Here is a 20,358-nt window from a genome sequence, read left to right as displayed (position 1 = left end):
TGTACAAAGAAATATATTTAAATACACCATGAAGAGGACATGAACCACTCTCATGGTGAAAAAGATTTAACCCATTCTTATGTCGCATGCATAAGCTGTCATTTATTTTGAGCTTGAGTATTTCTTTCAAGTTGATTTTCATAGAGGGCCAACCATGAACTTCCAATAGGCACAACTAGTGCATGAGATACACAAACATAGGGATAAAGGCCATACAACTTATCTCTCATCTCAAAGGAAAGCTTAATAAATTCACAATGTTAACAATCCCCAAACTTTCTTTCGGTATTTAACTCGCAATCGATGCTGCATGATATTTCCAGATGAAAAAAAAATATGCTAATTTGTAGGAAAAATGATTCTATGTTACAGCTAAAGAAAAAAAAATCCCAAAATGGGTAAAAAAAATATTTTCCGTATACAGATTTAATAGCAGTGGTTTCAAGGCAAACCAGCTTTCCTGAAGACTTGCTGGCATGGTCACTACTAAACATGAGCATACACTGAATAAGAGCTTCGATCAGAGATGAAGCTCGTAAATCTTGTGTTGGTCATGGCATCACAAGCTCTAGAGATGATTACGACCATAAGACACTTCTCGGGCTCAAGCCCATTCAATGTTTTAGAGAGCGCTGTTGGACCATCTCTCCTGCCGAGCCCATCTGAAACATGTCCATGTGCTGCATTGAGATAAGGTGCCCCCGATCCGCACTAACTGGCAACTTCCAATTGGTTCCATGATATAATAAGCGAAGGCATTTAATGTTTTTACAGATGTGTCCATGGGCCAGGCATGTAGAGCTGGTTGATCAGTCAGTCAGACTTTTAATTCAATCTAGGAATGCTCGAGGGTGCTGCATTTTACAAGCTCTTTGTAGATGACCCAAACCATGTAGAACTAGTTGATTTACTCAGTAATACATTTTGACTTTAGCCCAATCAGCTCATCTGATACTTGCCTATAGGAATGCTTGAGGGTGCCACATTTTACAAGCTCTTTGTAGATGACCCAAAACCATTTAAGAGCCCAAAGGAGCCTTCAAGAATGCCATGTTCTCCGTGGTAAAGGCTTTGCTCCCGATTCAACGGTCAGTCTCCACAGTCGGTAGCGTAACCCCAGTTTGTCATAGGCAACTGGCTGATTCCACACATTGGCTCCTCTAATCATTCTGTCCTGCTGGCCTAGAACCAGCCTCAAATCCTCGTCCAAAACCTGATTATTATTATTCAAGCCCATCAGACCGCACTCAAATATAAGCTCAATATAATTCTTTCAAAAGATTGACAGTGCAAAAAGCACCCCACCTTATTGGCAAGATACCTCCAGAAATACTCAATATATGGCACATGCTTCAAAATGGGTAGAAAATCTAATGACATCCGGTAAAGTAAACGTGTATTTCCCCGAGTAGATGGCAAGCACACATGTAGTTGATGCAAGTGCTTGGAACAAGCGCTTGTACTGCTGCCCTCTAGTTTTCCAGGTTTAGACATCCCAATCGTAGATAAGACCATGCAGGGAGGCTGAAACTCCATGTCAATAGGGTAAGGGTCCCAGAAGCCCTTCAAGGCAGTCACTGGAGTACAGAACTTAACCATGCTGCAAAGAAAGATAACAAACTTTCCTTATGCATCGAAACATTAACTTTGGGAAATCTTTTTTGCTTATGACATGCAGGCACACACTCACTTGCACACCTGTGCACCCACGGTTTAGTTACCTTGGAACTGACCAACCTCTTGCAAAGGTTGTAGTATGTGTAAAAGGGGCGTGGGCCAAGTCTAATAGATTCTCCATAAGAAGCCCATGCTCTACTGGAAGATCCAGCACAATCTGTGTAAGGCATCCAAATACCAAAATCTCAATGAACAGCAGAGGAGAAGCAGGTGTTTCCCAGACTACATCAATAGAAAAATCTCACAGTACCTCACTATGTACAGTAAAGCCAGCAGGAGGAGTTAAAGATGGGAGGGTTGAGTCTGGGATTTCATTGCCAGGCCATATCCATATCATTCCATCTTGCTCGATGCATGGTAGCGCCCTAATGCTCACATTCACGAACTTGGTTGAGGGCATCTTTTCACATACTCCATTGGTTGAATACTCCCAGCCTGCATGACGCTGGCCAAGTTGCATGAAGTGAATAAAGGATAGGATCCCCACCCCCAACCTTACCTACACATAGGCAAATAGCATACAGGAAATACACTAAATCCAAGGCTCTTACCATGATAGGGACACTGGATGCAACCATCTTTGACTGCCCCAAGATGAAGTGGGCATGCCCTATGGGCACATGAGTTTTGCACACAGCCTACCCTGCCATCTTTACCCCGAAATATCACCCATGGGTCCTCAAAGCATTCAAAAGGTACCTGCATTATTTATAATGATCAACCGAAGGCACACAAAACACAAGCTTCTCAAAAGTTGGACATCAGAAATATTAGAGCTAAGCGGGTGTGAACTGCAAGGGTATACATTTTTGGTGCCAGCTCACCAATGTGTCATTGTCAACATCTGCAGAGAACGCTATGGGATACCAAAAGTTGCGCAGCGTCTCTGAGTAGACTTGCACAGGACCTGATATATTTAAAGAACCCTTTGTGGGATTTCTGCTCATAAGGTTTTGTGCTACACTATCTGTAGAACCAGTTTTAGGGCTGGAAGGTTGCACGGTCCTCAGAGAACCTTCAGATAACGTGCTCTCTTGCAGCAGCTTGTCATTCACCATGGACTCCATATCTGCGAGCTTTTGTAACGAGTATGATACTCGAGCTTCCGACAGATGAACCTAAATCAAGAATGAAGAGGGGAAGTTTTTAGAAGACAATGTATCATGCATATGAAAAAAAGTTCAACACAAAAGCACATTCATAACACCTGCTCGTGTGCTTTGAGAAGATCATGCTGCAGGTCTTCCAACTCAGTTCGTAAGGTTTCAACCGATTTCCTATCCCTTGCTAATGGGTTCAAGACTTCCACAGCCTGTCAAAAAAGGCTGATAACTTCTCAGGCCATGCAAAAGGAACCATCTAACAATATACACACATGCACAAAAACATATGCTTGTAGAAAGTTATTGACGTTTCTATCCACATGCACATGCCAATGAAAAGAGGCAGCAAAGAGCAAACACATGACAAGTACTGATCCGGGAGACCATTTAAGGCATTGGAAGTTTCAAGATTTCTCTCTGACCCAGCACTAAGATACAGGGCAATGCCTTCAGGCACTGATGTTCCCCATTGAAAGTGTGCTCCTCGTCTACTTGTGTAAAACCTTGAAATTCACACTCACTCAGCCCTTGCCCAAATATCAAATAAGGCTCACAATTAGCCAACACTCACCTAACAACTCAAGTATCCCAGTAGTATGCCACAATGCATCCATGCTAGGTGGCATACCCTCGTGCTTATACTCGGGGAGAAAAGTTATCCATTTTCTCACACAATCTGGAAAATGTACTTCTACTGATGCAATTTCAAGCAACTTCTAAAAGTCTTCATATAACGCCTATCTGCCTAAGGTGCACATGAACAACAAAGAATATGTGACCGCTCCCTACAAGAGGCCTACAGATCGGAAGACAATATACACATATTTAGAACACTCAATCTAACTGATATTAAACAATGGAAACAACATCCAAATACTGGAAATACTGAAAATACAACTGACACCAACACTGGGGCCGGAAAGGGCCGCCCCCCCCCCCCCTTCAATACTTATTGTATTTCTTGGAGTATTTATATTTGTACAAGTGTCACGGGCCTGAAAGGCCAGATTTCTCCACAAGGGAGTGAAAACAACCAAATAAAACTGGTTCAAGTCGATGAAGAGGTGTTGGTCGGAATAACCTCAAATCACAGGCTCATTCCCACCTTCACTACGTGCACACTTGCCTTTCACTGGTCTTCTGGGACTGTGCACAAACAGGCACGCCCGTACTAACGCAGGCAACAGTGATACACCACGGAGGGAACGTATTCCGGTTCTCCCAGATAAGCTTTGTACCTGGTTTTTCCTCATACCCACATGACCTTCACTGGCTCCTCTATAAGTGAGGGCGCGGACAGGGCAATCATGGGAAAAACCACCTTCCAATGGCCTTCTAAGGTATATGCAGCTGGAGATGTAACTTGCCTACACAAAGCTTGAAATAACAATATTTAACTTTAATTGTTATCTGAATTTGAAATAAAATATAGAAACAAATACCTGGCATAGGTTTTAATTCAAATCTCAGCAAAGAAGATCGTTTCTCTTTTTGTTGTACTCCTAATGGGTGCAATCAGCAGATGTAAACAAGGCAACCAGCCAGTACAAATGTGGCAGCCAACATAGTTTGCAGGTACACGTGGACAGCCAACACAGTTTGCAGATACACGTAGGCAGCCAGCACAGTTTGCAGGTACAAGAAGGCAGCCAACACTGTTTGCAGGTACACGTAGGCAACCAGCACATCAGGTACAGCAGGCGGTACAGCCAAGTACAAGCTAGATTCAACACGTGGGAAGAACCAACAGCAGGGTACAGTTCAAGTACAACAGGCGGGTACAACCAAGAGGCAGGTACAGCACCAAACCTTTCCTTGGAGAGAGGCGATGGAGCAAGAAGCGCAACCAGCAGGCGATGATGAGAAAGGAACCCACCAACCTCACACGTGGAAAAATTCCAAAAAGGTTCCATGCAAAGCCATTTTTTTAAAGGTTATAAAACCTTAAATCAACTTAATACTTTGGACACCCTCATAAGCAAATGTCTAACCCCTATTTAAAATGGGTATGAATACAATATCTTATAAATATTAAAGTTTACCATAGCTTATAGATTTTACCTTTTAAAAAGGCCAAAATGAAAATACTTACCACCTGTTCACACGCCACACCACCGAGTCAGCAAACAACACTCCACGGTACACTGGGAGCGTCCCCGTCCAGTGTACTAGCACGGCATAATAGGCAGACACACGCAAACAAGTCATGCAAAAACAAATTTATGCATGCAGACATAAATGCATGTGCACATATAATGAATGAAATCTCCCTTTCATGAAACTTGTACAAGAGGTTCTTGTCGGGCACAAAACTGGCGCGACAAAAATATAAAGATGTCCTGGTCTTCCTATGGAGTGACAGTCCCATAGGTAAGACGCCATCCTGGCCATACACGGTGGCACCAACAGGCTCCCGTCCATATAGCACGGAGCAAGTCACACACGGGTGGCACAAAACTGGTTCCCGTCCATGTGACGCAGCACTAGTCACACACGGGTGGCACTAATCTGGCTCCCGTCCATGTGACACAAAAAGACTGGCCCTTTCACATGGGACACTGGCCTGGCCCCATGTGAACATGGCACAAATCTGGCTGCTCTATGGAGTGACAGTCCCATAGAAGTGGCTCCAGAAATGGAGATGGACCAAATGGTGACAGAATAGGTCAGAACACAAGACTTGGAGAAGCACAAGACACCTAATCTACCACTAAGTGCATAATCTAGAACAAAGTTTTCTATTTACAATACTGCAAAAAGGTCAAAGATGTAAACTGAAGGAGAAGCTACTCTTGATGATATCCATAATCCTACAGATTCCCCCCCACAATCCAAGTCCCTGATAAACACTAGCTCCTGCTATTTGCTACTGCTGTATGCAACACAGGTGCTCCAGAACGAGCTGGAAGCACAAGCTGGCTCTGCAAAAAAAAGAAGATGGAAATATAGGGGGAGTGGGAGCCCCTTTCGATAAGGTCAGTAAACAAATCGGCCTGCAAGAGGGCAAGCCACTTAGCCAACCAGCTGTGATCGGTTACACCTGCCCCTCCAGCAAGCTGTTCGCTGTCCAAGCTTTCCAGGCTGTCTGCCCAGCACCAATCCTGCTGCTCCTGGCAAAAATGCTTTCCCAGCCAGCCCATCCCTGACGGATGCTGCACACTTGGAGAGAGGTGTGCCACGCTTACACATTGTCTGGTTTTCAGCTCAAACTCTGTAACTGTTCTTGCTCCCGACAGTCAGATACATGCATACAAAAACAATACATACCCAAGAGATAGATGGCACCTTCTAAAATAGAGGAGAAGGTGCCAAAGGATCTCTAGTAGCCGGGATTCAAATGGAGGAAACTCCACGGCTTCTCTATAGACTATGACAAATAAGTCTGTATGTGGCAAGAGGATTATATCCGGGGGGGTGTTATTTCAAGCAGCAGAGGTATAAAGAGACTGTTGCCTGGGAACTGTGTGCTGCTGCCCGGCTGTACAGAAGAGTTGTACCAGTATAAAGCTGCCCATGAGCTCTTTTTTTCTGATTAACTGGTTCTTGTGCTGCCCGGGAGCTATTTTGCTGCTGGCCAACCTGGTTAGGTGCTGTCCAAGATCCTTTCATTACGGCCTGACCTACACTGGAGCTGTTGGGAGTCTGTCTGGCTTGCGTCCAAGCCCATGGACGAGAGGTAAAAGCTGCTAGGACCACCTGTTTGGCGGCAGGGAAGGGGGGGGGGGGGGTGTGGGCTGGGTGGGCTGATGTGAGAAGTCCTCACATCAAAAAGGTTGTATGGTATTCACAACAATAGCAGTGCAATAATATGATGAAGAGTGCAAGGCTCGTGAGAATGTACGCAAAGCAACAAGTATTGCAAACATTATAGTGCATTCAAACCTATGAAAGATGCAAGCGACTGGATTTGGTAAAGATGGATGATTAGCAAACATGGATGTTTTGTGATATATGCAGGCTGAAAAGAAGTTTGGTTAATACAAGTATGGCAGCAGCCATAGGACCCTTTTTGCTTGAAAAAGGGATGCTCTTGGAGCATCCTGAAGCAAGGATACACATGCAAACGTGAAGAAATGGTAAATTGTGCATGTCTACTTATTTGGGTACATGACATGTGCTACAAAATAGATGCAAAGTTGCATGGCAACATGAGTTCATGGTGAGAAGTAAATATGTACATATGGTGTTCTATGAGCAAAACTGTGTGAACAACATGGCCAATATGTATGTAACATGCTAAGCATGCGGAAGTGTTATGAATGAATGATTGACGCTAAGCAACAAAGATTAATGCTAATCATATGCACAATGATGACACAAAGAAATAGAGAGGAGGAGAAGAGAGACTGTTCACCTAATCTACTCCAACTGTATATTAGTAAATGAATGAATAATTGCAGCTAATTGTGAGTGCTACACATTAACATCATGCTCAGTGTCTTGTTATCCTCCACGGGAGGAGTTCTTGTCTGATCTAACTATTGTGACTGAAAAGATGCAGGGAAGAAGAGAGCTTGAGCTCTTGCAAGCACACACACACTCACAAAATCCTAAAAGAGAACACACAAGGTGAGAGGCTGAAAATATTCTTCTTCTTCACACAACACTCAACACACCATATACAAAGATAAGAGTACACATGATATGAAAAGGTACTCAACCAAATACATACTAGGATTCTCTATAGTGTGAACCCAACTAAATGAGCTGGCGCTATAATTATGCCAATCTCTAGAATGGCTGTCACACAGCCTGTCATCCCACTGGCCGCATATCACCCATGATCTCACCAACCATGCCAATGGTGTAAGTGTGGGGCCTATCCCCCAGGCGGGTCATCAGAGTCCACCGCCTCACTAGATGAGCTCGATATCTCAACACTCCCCCTCGAGCTCAACTCCATCTCATGTACACCAAGCGAAGCCTTGAATCTGCGCAGCTTCTCTGTACCCAATGCTTTGGTGAAGATGTCAGCGACCTGATTCTGTGTGCTGACATAAACAAGGTCAACGTCTCCTACCAAAACCTTCTCTCTGACAAAATGGTAGTGGACCTCTATATGCTTCGTGCGAGCATGAAAAACTGGGTTCCTGGCCAACTATAAACTGCTAATGTTGTCACAAAAAATGACAACTTATCTATCCACTGATAGACCCAAATCTGCAAGTAGCTTTCTTAACCAAGCTACCTCACATGCTGCCATAGCAGCACCTCTGTACTCGGCCTCTGTACTGGATAGAGCAACCGTAGGCTGCTTCTTACTGCTCCAAGTTACAGCAGCACTCCCAAGAAAACATGAAGCCACTAGTAGATCTTCTATCTGAGATACTACCAACCCAATCAGCATCTGTGTACCCATGTACACATATCTCTGTCCCAGTTTCATAAAATAGTCCACAATGTAAAGTAGACCTCACATACCTCAATATGCGTCTCAATGCATCCAAATGCAGCTTCCGAGGAACCTGCATAAACTGACTCACCAACCCAACAGCATAGCTCAAATCTGGCCTGGTGATCGTCATGTAGATCAAGCTTCCTACTATGCGCCTATACATAGTAGGATCCTCCAAAATCTCTCCTGAATCTGCACTCAACTTGCCATTCTGATCCAATGGCACTGAGATAGGCTTACAACTTGTCATACCATACTTGGACAACATGTCTAAGCCATACTGTCTCTGCAGTAATCCAATACCATGTGGTGACCTAATCACCTCAATGCCCAAGAAATATCTGAGCTCCCCCAGATCTTTCATCTCAAACTTCTGTCTAAGCAAGATCTTTACATCAAAGATCTCTGCATCATGGTCCCCCGTAATGATCAGGTCATCTACATAGATGCCAACAAGCACAACCCCTCTATCACTGTGTCTCACATACAGCGAGAAATCTGCATTGGCTACATGAAAGCCAATAATGACAAGATATTCAAAAATCTTGTCAAACCATGCTCTTGGTGCTTGTTTTTAAGCCATACAAGGCTTTCTTCAACCTGCCAACATGCTCGGAGTGACTCACATCCTCATAAACAGGTGGCTGCAACATACACACCTGTTCTTGCAAATCCCCATGCAAGAATGCATTCTTTACATCCATTTGATGTAAAGACCATTGCTTTGACGCAGCCACTGCTATCATAACTCTCACTGTTACCATCTTGGCAACTGGGCTGAACGTTTTCTCATAATCAATGCCATATGTCTACGCATATCCTTTGGCTACCAATCTAGCCTTGTACCTGCTTATGCTTCTATCACTGTTATGTTTTACTTTGTACACCCACTTGTATCCAATGGCTTTCTTGCCTTCAGGCAATTGCACTAAATCCCAAGTCTCATTTCCATATAGTACATCCATCTCCTTATCCATAGCTTTCTCCCAACACACATTTCCAACTCCAACAGCCTCATCAATGCATGTGGGCTCTACAACCTATACAACTTTTGCAATATATGCATAGTGATGTGCCACATAACTATCATAGGTAAACCTCTGCACAGGATTCTTCACTCTCCCAGATCTTCGCAGCTTTGCATTCATAGCTTCCATAGCCTTCTTTACACCAGGTTTCTCATAGCTGGTATCCCAAGATCCTCATCAAGGCTCATCTATAAGCCACTAGACTCTCCATCAACATGAGAATGCCCTGCAGAAATGTCAGACATACTAAGGGGCTCAATCACTTTCTCTTTGCCTTTATGTGATGTACTAATCACATTTGCAGGACTGGTATTATGACGCAGTCTGCCACTCCATGGTCTATCAACTAAATCACTAGATGAGGACTCTCCTGGTCCACTCAAAGACTATGAATGCTAACTTGTATTCTGTGCAACCATAATTCCACTCACATCAACCCCAACAGCTTCTTTTTTAGCAACATACCAGCTGCTCATCTCATCAAAAACAACATCCCTGCTTACCCTCAACTCACGTGTAGCAGGGTTATAACACCTGTATTCCTTTTGCTCAAGGGAATACCCAATAAACACACATTTTTCAGCTTTTGGATCCAGCTTAGTTCTCAGCTCATCTAGCACATGCACATATGCAATGCATCCAAAGACTTTCAGATGAGACAAATCAAGTTTTCTGCCAGTAAACCTCTCCTCTAGAGTTACATCATGTATGGCTGCAGTTGGAGTCCTGTTCATGATGTAAACTGCTGTAGAAACAACCTCAGCCCAATAGCTATGCGGCATATTCTTCTCTCCCATCAATGCTCGCGCAATCTCAGCAATGTGCCTGTTTTTCCGCTCAGCAACTCCATTTTGATGCGGAGTGTATCTACATGTAAACTGTCTCTGAATACCATTCTTCTTCAAAAATTCAAAGAACTCATTGGAGAAGTACTCTCCCCCTCCATCTGACCTTAGACACTTTACATATTTCCCTGTTTGCTTTTCAACCATAACTCTGAAATTCTGAAAATGAGTGAACACCTCACCCTTCTCCTTCATGAAGTATACCCACACTTTTCTTGTGTGGTCATCAATAAATGTCACATAATACCTGCAGCCTCCCATAGACATGGTCTTCGTAGGACCCCATACATCTGAATGCGCACAACATCTAGTGTATTTCTGCTCACATTTCTGTCACGTGGAAATACATGCTTTGTTTGCTTTCCAAATTGGCATACTTCACATATTTTCTGCATACCTTCAACTTTAAACTTTGGCAACCCTGTCACAATTCCTTTAGTCTGCATAGACTTCATTCTCTGCACATTCACATGTCCAATTCTTTTATGCCAAATGTCTGTGTCTGCAACAATTCCTAAACCATTTACAAACATCGCAGCACTCACTTTAGGCATGTTTACATTCAATGTAAACATTCTGCCCACTCTGTTGCCTTTTGCAACGAACCTGCACTTGTCTTTAAAGTCTTCAACATAACAACCATCAGGATTAAACCGAACCTGCAAACGCTGCTCAATCATCTGGCTACCTGAAACCAGATTCTTTGTTATGTTCGGAACATGAAGTACATCTACAAGGTACTTCACTTTGCCATCCTGCATAGACAATGGCACATCTCCAACATGGACAATTGGATGAGCAATGTCACCCCTGTTTCCACAAAACTTGGTCTTTCAAGGTTTTTCATCTCCTTGAACCACTCCCCATGACTTGTCATGCGGTTCGAAGCACCTGAATCAACGTACCATACATCATCTTTATGTGCTGCTTCAACATTTCAGACATGGCATTAAGGACATGCTGGGACATGCTGCATAACAAACAACCTTTCATTATCCTCATTGTTTCTGCTCGAGGATGCATAGTTGTTTTGCTACAATTTTCCATTTTGCATGTCAGCCTGCTTCTTATAACAATCTACCTGCACGCATGTCCAGGCTTACCACAATAAAAGCATCCACGTGTATCATTATACTGCCTTTGCCAATTTCCACAACCTCTTTGACTCCCCCTACCTCTGAATTGGCCTCTTCCACCTGCGTGTTGTTGTTGTTGTGAATTCTGGGACTGTTGTTATTGCTGCTGCTGCTGGCCATAATGTTGGTCTTCACCCAAGCTCTTCTCTTCTATAATCAACATAGACACCAAATCTGTGAAATTGGGAATGTTTTCACGAGTCTGAATAGACGTCTTGAACGCCTTGTATTGTGGCCCGAGACCATGTAGACAGACTTTCACTTTATCATCATCATCTACTGAAACACCAATAGATGCAAGGGATTCCACAATACCCTTGATCTTCAATGCATAGTCATTCACACAGACATACTCTTTTTCTCCATAATATGAAGTTCATTCTTCAACTACAGTTCTTAAAACAGAGTCCTGCATAGAATCGATGAGTTACCCGCAGTGCTCGAAATCGCCTGCTTTCCGAGAAACGGAGGTCCTAACGCGCCCGAAACGCGTTTTCGGCCCAAAAAACTACGTCCGATAGGTTAATATAGTTGCCCTATAGCTTTACTCCCGCGAAGAAAGCTCCTCAATCAGAGATCGTTTGCCGGTGCCTCCCGTAGAGCTCCCGACAAGGGTGTAGTCGCCAACACAAATAGGGAAGAGTAGATGAAGCTCTTACCCTCGTACCGCTTCCTGTGCTTCTCTTGCTTGCAGCTCAGCCCTTAGCATGAACCAGGCTCTGATACCATGAAAAGATGCAGGGGAGAAGAGAGCTTGAGCTCTTGCAAGCACACACTCACAAAACCCTAAAAGAGAACACACAAGGTGAGAGACTGAAAATCTTCTTCTTTGTGAGGATTATGTTGTTAATCCCTCATCTTGTGTACTAATTACTACTTAAGTACTTAACTTAGAGAACAAGAGACTTCAGGAGAACACTTGAGAGAAGATTGAATTGAATTGATTAAACTGAGTACAATAGGTCTCTTATATAGGAGATGAAGACACACATTTGAAGAGGCATGTCCTTTGACGAAAGGACATGACCATAGACAAAAGGATACAACTTTAGGCTAAGGGATGTGTCTATTCGATGTAGAGGCACGACCATTCATCAAGGGATACAACCATTCGTCGAAAAGATGTGGGTATTCAATGAAGAGGTACATCCTTTGGTGAAGAGTCGCAACCAGTCGAGGATAGGGGTTCCCTTGACTAGTTACTCTTTGCATCTGCAACAGGAATCAGCAATGAAGAGAGGATCTGATACATACATATGTCACAATCGTGACATTCCCTCCCATTTAAAATAAAACCCATGTGTCAAATGATAGACATCCGTTTGTCAAAGAATTCCTGAAGAAGACTAGGGTATTGCTGCATTTCTTCATCTGTTTGCCAAGTGGAATCTTCAAGAGGAGTTGTTGACACCGAAGAGGTATTGTTCAAATATTCATATGCAGCAACTGAAGTCATGCTGCAAGAGTCCGCAGTATCCCTTGTACCATTCAAGGTAAGGTCTTCAATCTTCAAAGTTGACTTAAGGTTCTCATTCACCACTGCATCGATTTACTGGTCAGAAACAAAGACTTCAGTTTGTAAGGGCGGTGACGAGGCCATTGTTTTTGCCTAGATCACGGCCGGAGGAGTTGTGTGCTTTTGGGTTGTCATGAGCATGGCTCACGAGGGAAAACTTGTCCATCATCGCGGTCTTCACGACCGAGTGCTCGACTAGGGTCGGAAGTTCGTGCCACTAGAGAAGTCCACTTTGAAGAGGTTAAGTGCTCTTCAAGGGGAGACCTTCTGAAAGCTTCATGTTGCTGCTTGTGTTGCTGATCTTGATTCGAAGAAAAAGCTTGTTGTGAACGGTAAGAATGTCGATGTCGAGTCTATTGTTGCTCAAACGAAGATAATGTGTCTGGTTGTCTCCGAAGAACCGTGCTTCGGGTGATTTTTTTTATTTTTATTTTAATGCCAACTTCAAGGCTTCTTCACACATGCACGTGCGTGAGAAGCGGGTGGGGAGGATTTATTTTGTTTGTGTTTTGAACGTGACTGCCCGTATGCACGCTGGAGGACTTCTTCTTTTTTTTTCTTTTTTTTTTGGAGAGAAGATGAAGGCGAAAGTGCAGTCGGCGGGGGGGGGGGGGGCGCTTCACACTCGCGCTCACTCTTTTTTTTTTAAACATAGGGCTGGACCCATTTGTTTAAGCAGCGGACAAATTATTATTTTTTGTAGTGCTATTTGGAAAGGGCGAGATCCAGAGAGGGGGATGGGCAGCCATCGCACGGCTTCACTTGTGGGCATGGAGAGGGGGGGGGGGGTTTCCGCCCAGCAAGGGAGGGGGTACCATCTGCACGCCATAGCGGGGCCAGGCGCGGTCTTCAACGAAGAGGGGCAGCCACCAACGCAAGGAGGAAGAAGTAGCTCCTGTGTGCGAGAAGGGGGGGCCCACATGTCTTGTCCTCTCGAGAGCCAAAGGGAGCCTACACATGCGCGAGGTGCGAGGAGGCAATGGCCTCCGGGAAGGGTAAGTGCACCTGCAGTGGCCCGGTAAGTGAAAGATCGCCTCTCTGTCTGCGTGAGCGGGGGGGGGGGGGAGGGGGGGAAGTTTACATCACCGTGAGGGGGGTTTTACGCCAAGTCCGCCATCGCTCCATAGCTTCCATACAACACACTTGTGGGTTGTCGAGGGGGGAGAACACTGAGTGAAGAGGCTAAGTGGCCCGCATAACCCACGGAGGGAGGAAAACAAAAATATTTTACATTACCATGGGCAAAGCTTTACACGAGGTCCACCGTCGCTCCGCTACTTCCATACAACACTGAGAAGAGGGGTGGAAGAGGGAGTGCCGCGGAGAGAGTGAGGGCTTCACAGGAAAGGTTTTAGCTTTGATACCACTGTGAGGATTATGTTGTTAATCCCTCATATTGTGTACTAATTACTACTTAAGTAGGAGAACAAGAGACTTCAGGAGAACACTTGAGAGAAGATTGAATTGAATTGATTAAACTGAGTACAATAGGTCTCTTATATAGGAGATGAAGAGACACATTTGAAGAGGCATGTCCTTTGACGAAAGGACATGACCATAGACGAAAGGATACAACTTTAGGCTAAGATGTGTCTATTCGCTGTAGAGGCACGACCATTCATCAAGGGATACAACCATTCGTCGAAGGGATGTGGCTATTCGATGAAGAGGTACATCCTTTGGCGAAGAGTCGCAACCAGTCGAGGGTAGGGGTTCCCTTGGCTGGTTACTCTTTGCATCTGCACCAAGAATTAGCAATGAAGAGAGGATCTGATACATACATACGTCACAATCGTGACATTCTTCTTCACACAACACTCAACACACCATATACAAAGATAAGAGTACACACGATATGAAAAGGTACTCAACCAAATACATACTAGGGTTCTCTATAGTGTGAACCCAACTAAATGAGTTGGCGCTATAACTATGCCAATCTCTAGAATGGCTGTCACACAGCCTGTCATCCCACTGGCCGCATATCACCCATGATCTCACCAACCATGCCAGTGGTGTAAGTGTGGAGCCTATCCCCCAGGCGGGTTATCAATATCCACCGCCTCACTAGATGAGCTCGATATCTCAACAGTCACTACGTGCCCTTGTTCTTGGCTCTATAATCTCTGTCTTTGAATGCTTGGAATGACCCTTGACTTGCCCTTTTATAGAGATTTTGATAGCAAGCCGTTCCGGTCGGCCAACCCTTTTGAGGCCACAAAAGGCATCAAAAATATCATAAAATGCCTTCATATTGTGCCCATGATATGTCCCAACCATTGGTGCATGTCTTGAGCACCTCCAGGCACCAATAAGGTTCAGCTCATGTTGAGATTGACATCTCAACACTCCCCCTCAAGCTCAACTCCAGCTTGTGAACTCCAAGCATATCTCAAAATCTACGGAGCTTCTCAGCTCCCAAGGCCTTCGTGAAGATGTCAGCCACCTGATCCTATGTGCTGATGTAGGCTAAGTCAATGTCGCTTGCCAAGACTTTCTCCCTGATGAAGTAGTAATGTACCTCAATGTGTTTTATCCGCACATGGAAAACTGGGTTCCTAGCCAACTGTATATTGCTAAGATTGTCACAATATATGACAAACTTTCTGTCCACATACAACCCTAAATCAACAAATAGCTTGTGTAACCAAGCTACCTCACACGCTGCCACCGCAACTCCTCTATACTCTGCCTCTGTACTCGACAAGGCAATTGTGGGTTGCTTCTTACTACTCCATGTCATAGCAACACTCCCCAATGAAAACATAAATCCACTAGTAGATCTCCTATCTCACATGCTTCCTGCCCAATCTGCATCTGTGTACCCATATAGTTCCAATGGTACACCTGCTGCATAAACAATGCATAATCAATAGTGGCCCTCAAATACCGAAGTGTGTGTCACACACTGTCAAGATGTGGTTTACGTGGAACTTGCATAAACTGGATCTCTAAGCCAATAGTGTAACTCAAATTTGGCCTGCTTATTGTCATAGATCAAACTCCCTACAATTATCCTGTACATAGTGGGATCCTCCGATAGATAACCTACATCCACTGAGCTTGCTATTTTGATCTAATGGTACCAATGTTGGCTTACAATTAACCATCCCATACTACGATAACATGTCCAAGACATACTGTCTCTGTGACAGCCAAATACCATCAGGTGTGCGAATAACCTCAATGCCCAAAAAATAGTGCAGATCTCTACTCCAAACTGCCATATACAGCCTCTAACTTTTGCCCTTTAGGCGGCTACAAGGAATAATCATGTCTATGTGGCACCAAATTAAGGTGTGCATGTGCAATGCAATCAATGCTAGATCTTTGGAAGTACAAGAAAACCTTTGCAAGCACATATGCTATATGATGCCCAAGGATGTTTCAAGGTTTCTTTGCGTTCAACTCTACGTGGGTGTATCTTGTTACTTGCTAATGCATTATGATCATTGGAAGCAATTAAGCAAGACAATTCCTGCAAATATGTTTGTCGAATAGTGGAAAATATGTTATTCAAGGCTTAAGGGCTATCCAAGTACAAATCAGCTCTGACTATGATTGCCAGTGATTAACAAATGGTGTTTATGCAGTGAGGAAGGTTCCACCTACAGTACCAGCATCTCAGTTCACGCCACCCTGCACGAGGCTTGTGATCTCCTCATTGCCTACATGCAGAATGGCAAGCCCCTTGAGCCAGACCATGGATTTCCTATGAGGAGGATCGTCCCCGTACACATCGGTGGCTGCATGGTCAAGAGGTTGATGCGCATTACAGTTACTTGCAAAGAATTAGATGACCATTACCACTACAAGAAGTAGCCATCTCATGTTGATACTGAAAAGGCTAATGCTGAAGGCATATACCTGCTTGACTTATATTTACATTTGTTAAAAGAACGTTTAGTTTTGGTAGAACTTACATGTATTGCTTTCTTCTATAAGAAGGTGGTACAAACCAGAGTATATTAACAACGAGCTGAATATCAACTCAATTATTTCGACACTGGCACACAAACAAGTTGTACCAATCAATGTCAAACAAGTGGTACCAATCAATGTGAATACTTTGCAAGTGCCCTTCACATATTAAGGATATTTATCATTGTAATTTTGTTTTATTAGCTTGAGGCTGCAACATGCTTTGCACCCAATCAATTCAGTCTAATGATGCATGAGGTTTATGTGTGTGCGTGTATGTACAAGTGGTGGAAGCATAGTAGCTAGGCGTTTCCTTGCTACTATGGGTGGAAGAAAGGTTATCAAGGTGGAGGTGAACATAGATGGTGGTGAGAGCTGGCTATGCAGGTAGGGTAGGCCTGGTCAGGCAGCAGGCCAAGCAGCAGCTAGGGTGCCTATTAAAGAACCCCAACCTCCCTCATAATCATCAAAATCCTCTGTCTCTTCAGCGAGCGGTCCATAGATGACTGGAAGAGCAAGGAAAAAGATCTGCACCAGCATTTGCTTGCGGACAACAGGGTCTACTGCAACTTGGGCTGAGACCAGCAGAATGATTACCTTTTGTACTTCTGAACATTCAGTTGTATACGAGCTATTGGCATTAATACAAGTTTAGCGTAGCATACTTGTGAATGACTGTATTGCCAGTCAGCCAATGTGCATCTGCCTGTGTTTCACACATCCATGGCATTAGTAGTCTTACATTAATTATAAAGAAGTCGTTTGATTTCATAGTCAAAATCTGTATAATTTTGTATCAACACCCTTCATCCATCGCCAGGTCGAGGAAGTAAGCTTCTCCTTTACTGTGAAGCAAACTTCGATCCACACAAGGAGACTCACCAAATGGACAGAAGGCTTTGCTGAAGAGGAAACAGTTAGTTTTCTTAATGATCTTAATGGTTTGTGAAAAGAAAGTTAATGCATCCTCAATTTGTCCTGCTTATTGATTATCTTGATTCTTTGCAAAGGTCGCTTACTTTAATATTTGTGCACGACCTCTTTGCAATCCTTCTTTCATCCATTATGAATCACTTGCCCGTTAGTCTTTGAACTTAATTTCTGTGGATCCTCTTTTCTTTGTGATAATCTATTAGCTATTAGGGATATCCCAATACTGTAGAGCTGTCACCATGGATTCTCTTTAAACTGCTCGCATGATATATTTTTTCATGCTGCCAATGCAACGATAATTTTAGCTAATATACAGGATCCTTGATCTGGATAGAATAATACTACAAGATTCTAGAAAGGGCCATTTCTGGCTTCACTTGTTTTCTACTTCCTTTTCCTGATTCTATTCTCCTATTGTCAAATTTCAAAAACACCCAAAGATCTATGTTGAATTGTGCTTCTCCTATTATTTAAGAGGTAGTTAGGGCGTAAATTTTTCGTGTAAAGTCTGCTTCTCAAGGATAGCCGGTGATGATAGGTATTCTATGGTGAAGGTATCAAACAAAGCTTGGCAGTGATTTGGCTCGTTGTTAAGCCAACCATGTTTGGATGTAAAGTTTTAAAGAAAAAAAAAATCTGTAGATGATTGGAAATTCCACTGAACTACACCTTGTAATGAACCATTAGAGCTAAACCTCATTGAAAAGATGTTAAATCCATCCATATAAAGACCATACTACTATAAAGGATGGTGAGGGCAGGGCACACCTTGTCATGCAGTGTTTTGATGGCCAGGACATCTTGGCGGGCCTTCCAATCGCAGTAGTGCAAGTCCTGGCGGACAACTTCCCACGCATGGTGGACATCAAATAGGCGCCCACTGGAGGGGGGTGTGGTTGTGCGAGGAAACTCCACATGAAACAAACCGCCCACCACCGATTCAGAAGAAGCCTCTGGATGCCCATCTGCAGCAGAAGACTGAATTCTTAGAGGGCGGAGTCGGCCGCCCACATGAGTGTCTGAGACAGTGAGGCAAACCCTCTTTGTGGGCAGACAGACGGGAAGAAATGATGGGCTGTGGAGATCAATATTTGTACATAGACGACAGGCCATTGTTTGCTGCTGTACTCTAGCACAGAGAGACCTGGCTGTGAAGAAATCCAGGTGCTTGAAACGAAAAAAACTTTTTAAAATTTTGAGAGGCCTTTTTTCTCATGGCTCTCCGCTTGCCACTTGGCTTTTTTTCATTGGTTCACTTGTTAAATCCGCGCGTGGATAAGAATCACGTATTTGAATTATCTGTGCCTCCTCCTCTTCTTTTTTTTTTTAAATTTTTATTGGCAAGGTTATTTTAGAGACGGAATTGACGGACCCCATGCCATTAGTTGTGCGGGAGAAGGTGGCGGGTATTTAACCCGGACTGTCCCGATGTAGGGCAAGAGCCCTTACCGCTAGGCCATCTACCCCACCTCGGCCACTTACCTTTTGGGTGGACAGTTCATTAGAGATTGTCCATGGTTCTATGGCTTCACCTGTTTCCTTTTCCAAACAATGATTGTAAATATGCACACAAATCTCAATCAAAATGCTTTCAAAATGCCATTTGCCACACAATGAGCTACACCTTCACAAAGCCATCACAATGGGTGCTCAACTGCTCAAACATAACTTCTCCTCATGAAGGGAGCCTTACAAACATGACCGTGCCAAGTAAGCCACCTCGGTAGAAAAACAAGCAATTGTCTTGACCTACATCTTCTATCACCACCACAATGCCTACACTTTCTAGTGTCCTTATTCAAATTCCATGCATGGCTTCAAATTTCAACCTCTGACACCCACAATCAAGAATTATAGGTCACACATGAATGGCCCTAAAAATGGGGCCAAAATTTTGTTTGCATATTAATTAATTAGTTGTAATAGTGAAACCTTAGGAGTAAGCTGAATAGAAATGAAAGAGGGAACCTTAGATATTATACTTAAGGCTTTTTTTTTTTAATGGAGTATCTCTAGAGTGTTCGGAGCACCAACTCTGAAGGCTATAAAAGGGAGGTGCGCTTGGTATTCAAGCTGGGGCAAAGCCCCCCATGCGAGAGAGAGAGAGAGAGAGAGAGGAGGCACTATTTTGGCTGGGTCCTTTTTTTAATAAAAAATTTAAACTGTGGTTGTAAACCTTAGAACATTAATTAATTAATCGAACTTGTTGGAGCTCGATTAATGCGTACACAACTTGAATATGGCTTATGAATTATTGAGCTGAACTCAAAATAATATGTTGCTTCATGAAGGGGACATGTCTAAAGCAACCCTTAATGGAAAAGAGTCAAAAGAGTTACGAATTAGCACCTCATCCATGATTGCTCCTAAGGTAGCCACATCATCAATCTTTTAGAGTATAACCAATCTCTTGTATAACCATCAAAACTACACTTGTATAATATACATAGAGATTTGACATTAATTCATCTCTCTCTCTCTCTCTCTCTCTCTCTCTCTCTCTCATTGATTAGCATGCTTTATCTCTTTGTTTAAAGGTTTTCTTTTCGTTTGGTGGACCACGAATTTGGCTCAAAGACCTACATGGTCTTCATGTTATGTAATTTTGGCTTGTCCGTAGATGTTAATTTAACCTCCTTTCTTTCTTTCACACACACGCGCACGCACATGTATGCACGAGCACACATGTTATAATACATAGCAATTTATGGATCAAGCTCCTAATCATGAGATCGTGGGTTTAAGTCTCATTCCCTACAATTTAATGAGATCGTGGGTTTAATCATGAGATCGTGGGTTTAAGT

General features: G+C 43.5%; 1 protein-coding gene across 1 annotated transcript; it reads right to left on the bottom strand.

The window, feature by feature from the left end:
• Window positions 1-380: 380 nt before the first annotated feature.
• Window positions 381-18,758, bottom strand: LOC147638323 (chlorophyllide a oxygenase, chloroplastic-like). The gene is made up of 8 exons (XM_086798250.1): window positions 18,323-18,758; window positions 2,885-2,989; window positions 2,502-2,795; window positions 2,229-2,376; window positions 1,928-2,112; window positions 1,722-1,834; window positions 1,306-1,600; window positions 381-1,213 (listed from the first exon to the last, which is right to left on the bottom strand). The coding sequence occupies exons 1-8, from the start codon at window positions 18,665-18,667 to the stop codon at window positions 1,040-1,042; spliced, it is 1,659 nt and encodes a 552-aa protein (XP_086654376.1). The 5' UTR covers window positions 18,668-18,758; the 3' UTR covers window positions 381-1,039.
• Window positions 18,759-20,358: the final 1,600 nt, after the last annotated feature.

Source organism: Cibotium barometz, chromosome 5, assembly GCF_041138505.1.
Source record: "Cibotium barometz isolate CiBa-2024 chromosome 5, ASM4113850v1, whole genome shotgun sequence".
NCBI lineage: Eukaryota > Viridiplantae > Streptophyta > Polypodiopsida > Cyatheales > Cibotiaceae > Cibotium > Cibotium barometz.
The sequence above is the reverse complement of the archived record's forward strand: the minus strand, read 5'-3'. Positions and strand labels throughout refer to the sequence as shown.

What these genes read in the sequence shown, in the direction of transcription:
- LOC147638323 (XM_086798250.1), bottom strand. Translation starts at nt 18,667, where the DNA reads ATGGCCTGTCGTCTATGTACAAATATTGATCTCCACAGCCCATCATTT. An exon ending in TCAAAACACTGCATGACAAG is followed by an intron (nt 2,990 to 18,322) that starts GTGTGCCCTGCC and finishes CTTTTTTGACAG; the next exon opens with GCTGTGGAAGTCTTGAACCC. An exon ending in AGAGGTTGGTCAGTTCCAAG is followed by an intron (nt 1,601 to 1,721) that starts GTAACTAAACCG and finishes CTTTCTTTGCAG; the next exon opens with CATGGTTAAGTTCTGTACTC.